The 9014-nt window shown below is 46.3% G+C and overlaps 1 protein-coding gene across 1 annotated transcript; it reads right to left on the bottom strand.

Annotated features, from left to right (window-relative positions):
- Nucleotides 1-698: 698 nt before the first annotated feature.
- SNAI1 (snail family transcriptional repressor 1) lies at nucleotides 699-8600 on the bottom strand. Its single transcript, XM_060772127.2, has 3 exons — nucleotides 8397-8600; nucleotides 6327-6851; nucleotides 699-2313 (listed from the first exon to the last, which is right to left on the bottom strand). Exons 1-3 carry the CDS (start codon nucleotides 8473-8475, stop codon nucleotides 2132-2134), a joined length of 786 nt encoding a protein of 261 aa, XP_060628110.1. The 5' UTR covers nucleotides 8476-8600; the 3' UTR covers nucleotides 699-2131.
- Nucleotides 8601-9014: the final 414 nt, after the last annotated feature.

Raw genomic sequence — 9014 nt, 5'->3', positions numbered from 1 at the left:
TAGGACACTGCATTTGCAATATATAGCACTAAAATGAGTCAGAACTGTATGAGAGTGTTCCAAATGGTTGCATCCCTTGAATTGCTAGCATCCAATGATATCTGATTTCAACAACTGAAAGACCCCCAAAGAAATATACCAAAGATTAAGCCCCACTGAACTTCGCTGGACTTATTTCTGAATATAATATATACAATAGGGCTGCATGCTGTACTGGAAGCCATAGAACAAGAAAGATAGTAACTTTTAAAGTGGGCTTCTTGAATCTGGAGCTCTCTGCTTCCAGTCCACACAGCTTTTTTCCCTTCTCTGGCTTCTTTACATTTAATTGTACACATTTCCAAATAGATTTGACTCATGGCCCTTCCACACAGTCATATAACCCAGAATATTAAAGCAGTAAATCCCACAATATCTGCTTTGAATTAGGTTATATGAGTCCACACTGCCATATTCCAGTTCTTCAAAGCAGATAATGTGGGATTTTATTCAGCAGTGTTGAAGGGGCCTCAGTAATATACATAGCATCTTTCTGCAACCTGATACGCTTCAAATCTGACTATTGGCTGGAGATTATGAGGGTCATAATACCAACAAATGTCATTTTCACAGTTTGATCACAACTCCCATGTGCTGGCCTGAAGTCACTGCATTTCCCTGAAAACAGACACATTGCTGATTAAGAGAACAAGACCAGATTATAAATTAACCATTTTATTGAATATCAATAAATTGCATATAACTTTTTAATATATTTATATAAAAGTTTTCAATCAGTATAAAATTGTGGCACAAAAATATAAATACCAGTGTACCTTTGAAATGTAAACATACCCTTTTTCTTTCTTTTTTGTTTTTGTTTTACTGTGTGGAAACAATGTACAAAAGAAAAAGATGCATTCAGGCGGCACCTGTCAATATGCCCATAAAGAGCCATTTTGGCACACACCTGTCAATGGGCAGCCCTCTTTGCACAGGCCAGCTATTGTATCGCCCGACAAGTGCCTGCTATTAGTCACAGTTCTTTTGAGAGGAAAAAAAAGCAGTTGTTCAAAGAAGTCATATTAACAGGTGCTTGAGTGCATAGCTGCTCTGTAAACAGGAGTCTTGGTTTGAAATGGCTACCCAATGCCTTCCCAGCGAGACATTGTTAATCTTTTGAGGCATTGCAAATTAGCATTGTGCTGGTGGGAGAAGCAGCTGCCTCAAAGCGAATGCAAGACTATATTACTGCATAGTTACACCTTCTGGGGCGGGTGGTGCATAATAACAATGATAGGAGCGAGAGACGGAGGCAGGCTGTGGCAGCAGGCGGGTGCGGAGGCTTTGCTTTCTTCTCTCTTTATTTCGAGGCATTTCAGTTCAGGGTCAATTCTAAATTTATTGTTCCCAAGCCCTCCCCACTGCCACACATACAACCTCAAAAGAAAACAAATACTGCTATCCTTCAGGCCAGCAAGGCTCAATCCTGAGAGATATGGAGCACCTTCTGAACATTCCTACACATGATTAAAACTTTAAAAAAAAATACCATAATGATGGCCTTCTAGCATAAGATGGCTTTCAAAAAGATATGGGGAAAATTCACAGAGGATAAGAATCAATGGCTATTAAGACATACAGAGAAAGAGAGAAACCAAATCCCAGCAGAACCTCCACGATCAGTGGCAGTATATCTCCGAAGACTAAATGTGAGCAAAAAGAGGTAGTCTAACCATCCCTTTCATGCTCCTCTGGGATCCTAGGAGATGGAATGTTACAGATACATCTTGGTCAGAGAGTTCAGAAAGAGGTTCAGTGGAAAACATTGGCACATTTGTCATTTTGTGAAACCACAGCCATTTGTGGTGCAAACAATGTGGTCCTGAATCAAGAAGGATCCTGCTACTGCCAGGAAAAAGAGACAGGGCAGGAGGGAAGGAAATCAGTCTTTAAGGCTGCCTTGAGGAAAAAGAATAACAACTAAGTATATGTATGTAGGGTGCTTTAAGGCTTGAAGCTGCTGGAAATAACAGTTCGATACACACTGTGCTGGCAAGTTCAACTCAACGGAAACTATCTTCCTACAGACGCTAGTTAAAATACATGTATTTGCATGGAGGAGTCTCTGGTGTTTACGGGATGGGACCCTTCAGCGTGTTCCAGTGCAGCCTGTTTCTTCATGCTTGTGGAGAAGGGACATTCGGGAGAAAGTCCGGGAACACGTTTTGCATTGATACTTCTTGACGTCCGAATGGGTCTGCAGGTGGGCACGGAGGTTGGAGCGGTCAGCAAAAGCCCTGTTGCAGTGTGTGCAGGAAAATGGTTTCTCACCTACAAAGGGAAGAGTAGAAAGGTTTCTTAACTACTTGCATCTTTGTGAAACATAAGACAAGACAAATTGACTTCTAGCATCTTATAACTTTGATCCACAAAGAATGAGAAAGCTACTTTTTGGATGACAGCTCCCAGAAGTCCCCAGTAGTCATCTTTGCTGTGGGATTCTGGGAGCTCTAGCCCTAAAAGTAACATTTCCAAACTTTGTATATAAATAACATGGGCAGAGTAAAATGAATCAGGGCCACTTAAGCTGTTTACGCCAACTCCAGACAACTGTTTGGAAATAAATGCCACTGAAGTTGGTAGGGCTTATTTCCATATAAATAAGAGGCACGGAATGGCAACTTCAAATCAAGTGAACATACAGATCCTAAAAACATTTACTTAGAAATAACATCAATAGACACAATGTAGCAGAAGTTAAGCACCCTTGCACATCCTTAGGTTGACAGTAAATGAGTAAGTTAACATATTCATATGTCCCAATATTGCTTCACTTTCTCCTCTAATTGAACCAATCCTTCATTTAAGATTGTATGCCCCTCCATCTCAAAAAGGCTGGGCTGGCGAGTAAACAAGACAGGGCTTTCTTTGTAGTGGCACCCAGCTGTGAAAATCTCTCCCCACAGAAATGAGACGGGATTCCCTCTCTATGCAAGTAGACACCAGGACTACATTTTACATGGAGGTGGCTTTTAGGAACTATTTTAAAAACCATGAGAACAACTTAAAGTTGTTTCAAAAAGAAATTTAAAAATGTTTTGTGCATCACTGTGGAAATTCCTATAGTGGGTTGGAGCAACTGACAAGTGTTAATGCTGTGCTGCTGCTCCCACTACATTTTTTCCTGTTGCATTAAAAGTTTGATTGTGCTCATGGATTCAAAAAAGTCTCAATCCTGCAGGCATGCACAGGATTGCAAGCCAAGGTTATGATCCTATACTACACACACACTTGAGGAATAAATCCCCTGGAGCACAGTGGGGTTTATTTATAACACGCTTATTACTGTGTTGTCGAAGGCTTTCATGGCCAGAATCACTGGGTTGCTATGAGTTTTCCAGGCTTTATGGCCATGTTCCAGAAGCATTTTCTCCTGATGTTTCACCTACATCTATGACAGGCATCCTCAGAGGTCTGAGGATGCCTGCCATAGATGTGGGTGAAACATCAGGAGAGAATGCTTTGGGAACATGACCATACAGCCCGGAAAACTCAGAGCAAGCCAATGCTTATGATTGGATTGCAATGCTGCATGTATCTGTATGATGGGCTTGTGAGTGGCTGGTGGTCCATTCTAACCCAAACCATCAATTCTGAAAGCAGCCAATAGTTATGCAAAAAGATAAAGCTTTACTGGCCTCAATTTGGCAATTCTCACTGTGTACCAAATTACGACTGTATCCTTTCTTATGTCTCTCTTGCCCTTCCTTCCCTTCTCACCCCACTCCACCCACTCCTTCTGGCAAAAAAGGCTAAAGGGGATGAATTCCTATCAGAGAAATTCTTTTGGAGCCAGCCAGCAGGCATGCTCAATTGGGAACACACAATTAAGTCTTTCTGGCTTCCTTCAGGCATCATCCTTTGCCACTTTTAAGAAGGTGTGAAATCGGCACCAAGTAACAATTAAACTATGCCCACACCCAGCCACCCAAACACAAAGGCTGCTTGGAGGGAGATGCATTGTAAATGCGATACTCCTTGGATTAAAAGCTGAGAAAGGTTTCCACCCAGCAGCTGGGGAGTCTGGTGTTTAGCTCCGGGGCATTACAGTAACAGGTGCACGAAGAAGGGAAGGGCAGCATAGCTACATTAAAGCACCTGCTGAGGAGGAACCGGAGGAGTCTTCCCAGCCGCTTCCCCCTATTCCAAGGGCCTTTCCCTGCTGCCCCACAGCCTCCACGCTCCATGGTATCATTAGGCAAACAATACAAATGAGTAAGGAGTAGAACAGTGCTTCTTAAGGGCTCTTTTTGTGGGGAGAAACAGCTTAACTCTCTCGATGTCTGCAGAAGTGAGTGGGAATGTTTTGGAAGCCTATTCAAAGAGAAGACTAGTTCAAATATATAGAAAGGGTCCATCTCCCACCCGTGTGCATCACCTCCCCATTCATCAACCCTAAGGAACACTTAACATTTCACATTCTGCTAGCTAGACAAGAAAGAGACAAGGAGGGGAGGAAACCGTCTGGTCCAAAGGGAGTATTTCACCAGCCAAAGGGAAGGAGAGCATGCCTCTGCCGCTGTGTTGACATTGCACATGCCTGCCGGGTTGGATTGCAAGGCCGGCACAAAACCCTTTCAACTCCAATCACCCCTTTGTGCCCAGAATGACTCAAGGCTGATTCACATGACTGAGTGCCTGCTGAGTTGGCCGGGTCCATGCTCAGTGTGCCTCGTGGTTGATGTGGTTATTCCCCTCCCTTTCCTTGCTACAGTCCCAGAGCTATTGAGATTCTACAAACTCAGGGCACCGTAGAAAGAACCCAAAGGGTAAAGAGGGAGGCAAGAGGGAGAATAATGCTGTCACAAGATCATGATGCGCACCCAACAGCCCCAAATACAAGGAACAACTAGGACTGGCCCATATTTGCAGATCTGCTTGGGTGCACGTTTGCAAATGGGTAACTCAGTCATTCAGCAAGCCTATGAGGCATAAGTGCTGCTTAAGGTGTTGGTATAAAGGACAGAGAAAGAGAGCAGCAGTTGGGAAAGTTACTTTTTAAACTCCCAGAATCCAATGTCCAGTCCCAGAGCATGCTGAGAGTTGTGATAAGGTAAAGGTTTCCCCTTGCCATTAAGTCTAGTCATGTCCGACTCTGGGGGTTGGTGCTCATCTCCATTTCTAAGCCAAAGAGGCGGCGTTGTCCAAAGACGCCACCAAGTTCATGTGGCCAGCATGACTGCATGGGGCGCAGTTACCTTCCTGCAGAAGCAATACCTATTGATCTGCTCACATTTGCATGTTTTTGAACTGCTAGATTGGAATGAGCTGGGCCTAACAATGGGAGCTCACCTCACTCCCCAGATTCGAACTGCCGACCTTTTGGTCAGCAAGTTCAGCAGCTCAGCAGTTTAACCTGCTGCACTACCTAGGGGTGCAGAAGTCATATTTCCAAGCTCACTCATTTGGTTAACCCTTATCTCCTCAGAGCAGGTTGACCTATCTGTACTGCATGGCCATTATGGTACAGTTAAGAACAACTATCACAGCCAATGCTTCACCAATTTTTAAGAGTACTCACTATGTTAGATGTCTTATTGAAATGTATTTTCATTCACTGGACCAAATTTGGCACAAATACCCAATATGCCTAAATGTGAATATCGGTGAGGTTGGGAGGATTTTGTTATTTGGGGATTGTAGTTAACCTACATTCAAAGAGCATTCTGAACTCCACCAATGATGCAATTGAACCAAACTTGGCACACAGAACTCCCATGACCAACAGAAAATACTGGAAGGGTTTGGTGGGCATTGACCTTGAATTTTGGAGTTGTAGTTCACCTACATCCAGAGAGCACTGTGATGACGGATCTGGACCAAACTTGGCAAGAATACTCAATATGCCCAAATGTGGTCACTGGTGAAATTTGGACAAAATAGACCTTGACATTTGGGAGTTGTAGTTGCTGGGATTTATAGTTCACCTACAACCAAAGAGCATTCTGAACCCCACCAATGAAAGAATTGGGCCAAATTTCCCACACAGGACCCCCATGACCAACAGAAAATATTGGGTTTTCTGATAGTCTCTGACACCCCCCTTGTGATCCCCCAGACGTCCTGACCCCCAGGTTGAGAAACGCTGTTCTAGAGAACTATACAAATGGAAATATATTTGGAGAGGATTGTAGCTCATTCAGAGACAACATATGCATTTAATACACTATGTTTTCTGATGGTCTTTGGTGACCCCTTGTGACCCCCCCCCCTCCCAGGAGTCCCGACCCCCAGGTTGAGAAACACTGGATTAGAGCAAAGGGAAGAAGAAGAGCCAACTTTACCAGTATGGGTTCTGATGTGGCCCTGCAGGAGCCAAGGCCTGGAGAAAGCTTTGCCGCAGATCTTGCAGACGCAAGGAAGGGTATGGCTTCGGATGTGCATCTTCAGGGCTCCCAGGCTGACGTACTCCTTCTCACAGTACTTGCAGCTGAAAGATTTCCTGGCCTGGGAGTCGCAGTGCAACTGTCTGTGTTTGGAAAGGCCTGCAAAGGTCGAGTAGGACTTGCTGCACTGGCCACAATGGAATTTCTCTGCTTCCGTGGCCGAAGAAGAGGCCGGGCTAGGCGGATCGGAGGTCGTCTTGCCATCCTCCTCCTCGCTGGACAAGGAGGTCAGGTCCAGGGGCTTGGAGTCAGGGCTGGGCGGTGAGGTGACGCTTTTCTGGTACTCCGGCTCTGAGGTGAAGAAGTTGGAGAGGAGCCCTGTGTCCCAGACCAGCGAAGGGTAGTGAGGGCTGTTGGTCAGGAGGTCTGGCTGGGGGAGGACGGACAGGGGGTACTTCTCATAGAAGAACGGGGACACAATCACTGCAAGAGAAGGAAAAGGAGTGATGGGGGTGTAAGTAGGCACTGCTAGCATCCCTCAAGACAGGTGCTGCATCCTTCTGCCTTTAAAGAGGAAAGAAGTGAGGCTTCCAAAGGGGTTAGCAGGAATTAAAACCAGCACAAACATATCATAACTCTAGAACTCATCTGCAATCCAATGTCTCAGTTGCAGAGCACATTAATATCAAGACAATGGGTGTATCTACACCAGGCATGGGCCAACTTGGGCCTTCCCCTCCAGGTGTTTTGGACTCCAGCTCCCACCATTCCTAACAGCCTCAGCTGCTTAAACTTCCCTTTTGTCTTTTCTTCCCTCTTTCCCCCCTCCCTACCTTTTCATCCTTCTTTCCCTTTTGACTTTCCTTCCTTCTCTTTCCTTCCACCTTACCCCCTCTCTCCCTTCCTTACTTTACTCTTTCTCCTTCCATTCTTCCACCCTTTTGTCCTTCCCTCTTTCCTCCCTCCTCCCCTCTCCCTTTTTCTCCTTCCATCCATTGCTTCCTCTCTTTTGTCCTTCCTTCCTTCTCACTTTCCTCCCTCCTTCCCTCTCTCCCTCTTTCCCTTCCACCCTTTTGTCCTTCCTTCCCTGTTTCCTCTCTCCTTCCCTCTCTTCCCCTTTCTCCATCCCTTCCACCCTTTCATCCTTCTTTCTTTCCTCCATTCTTCCCTCTCTCCCTCTTTCTCCTTCCTTTCGTCCTTTCCTTCCTTCTCTGTTTCCTCTCTCCTTCCCTCTCTTCCCCTTTCTCCTTTCCTTCCACCCTTTCATCCTTCCTTCCTTCTCTTTCCTCCTTCCTTCCCTCTCTCCCTTTTTCTCCTTCCATCCATTCCTTTCACCCATTCCTCCTTCCTTCCTTCTCTTTCCTCCTTCCTTCCCTCTCTCCCTCTTTCCTCCTTCCATCCTTCCCTTTCATCCTTTCGTCCTTCCTTCCTTCTCTCTTTCCCTCTCTCCCTCTTTCTCCTTCCATCCTTCCCTTCCTCATTTTCATCCTTTCCTTCCTTCCTTCCTTCCATCACTGGGCAGCCAGTCCTCCTAGCAGGAAGCCCCCAAGTTAGAAAGTTTGCCCAGATCTAGTCCAAAGAGGCAACGAAATTAATCATTAAGAAGAACTTCCTAATGGTCAAAGCTGTTCCTTCAACAAAGTCCGTTGGTGAGTTGCTGTCTGTCGGGAGTGCTTTGATTATGGCAGAAGGGGGCTGGACTGGATGGCCCTTGGATGGCCCTCTCCAATCCTATGACACTGTGATTCCAACCCAGTATAGTAGAGGAACCAATGTAGATCAGTAATTTGAGCATTGGAGTTATAAATGCAGCTACACTAGGCTTGGGCAAACTTGGGTCCTCCGGGTGTTTTGGACTTCAACTCCCACCATTCCTAACAGCCTCAGGCCCTTTCCTTTTCCCCCTCAACCGCTTAAGCTGGGAGTTGAAGTCCAAAACACCCGGAGGACCCAAGTTTGCTCATGCTTAGTGTAGATAGACCCATAGATGCGCTTTCCTCCCTCCCTCTCTGTCCCTCCTCTGCCTACCGGTCTGGCTTTCCAGTTCGCTGTAGTTGGGCTTCTTGCTGGCCGAGAAATGCTTCTTGACGAGGAAAGAGCGAGGCATTTTGGCCGCAGGAGGAGGAAGAAGAAGAGGGCAACCCGGGAGGCGAGGCGATGATGAGGGTGGTGATGCCCTTCTCTTCCCGCCGCCAATTCGGAGCCAAAGCGAGCGAAGCGGAGGGAGTCCCGCGCGGCTGGCTTATATGGGTCGGGGCGGCAAAGGGGCGGAGCCGACACCCCCACCGTGTCACTTCCCAGCCAATGGCGAGAAAGTGGGGCGGGGCCCAGCAGGTGCCCCACCGGAGAAGCCCTTCCAATGGCCAGAGAAGAGAGAGAGAAAGAGACAGAGAGAGAGAGCATCCATAGCAGGCGTGGGCAAACTTGGGCCCTCCAGGTGTTTTGGACTTCAACTCCCACCATTCCTAACAGCCGGTAGGCTGTTAGGAATGGTGGGAGTTGAAGTCCAAAACACCTGGAGGGCCCAAGTTTGCCCACGCCTGCTATATTAAAAGGTAAAGGTTTTCCCCTGACATTAAATCAAGTCGTGTCCGACTCTGGGGGTTGGTGCTCATCTCCATTTCTAAGCCGAAGAGCCGGCGCTGT

Source organism: Anolis sagrei, chromosome 4 (genome assembly GCF_037176765.1).
Source record: "Anolis sagrei isolate rAnoSag1 chromosome 4, rAnoSag1.mat, whole genome shotgun sequence".
NCBI lineage: Eukaryota > Metazoa > Chordata > Lepidosauria > Squamata > Dactyloidae > Anolis > Anolis sagrei.
This window is presented reverse-complemented; position numbering and strand designations above follow the sequence as displayed.

Excerpts from the sequence above, each read along its gene's own strand:
- SNAI1 (XM_060772127.2), bottom strand. The coding sequence starts at position 8,475 with ATGCCTCGCTCTTTCCTCGTCAAGAAGCATTTCTCGGCCAGCAAGAAG. Across the intron at positions 6,852-8,396 it reads CGAACTGGAAAGCCAGACCG|TGATTGTGTCCCCGTTCTTC; the intron begins GTAGGCAGAGGA and ends CTTCTCTTGCAG. Across the intron at positions 2,314-6,326 it reads CCACATCAGAACCCATACTG|GTGAGAAACCATTTTCCTGC; the intron begins GTAAAGTTGGCT and ends TTCCCTTTGTAG.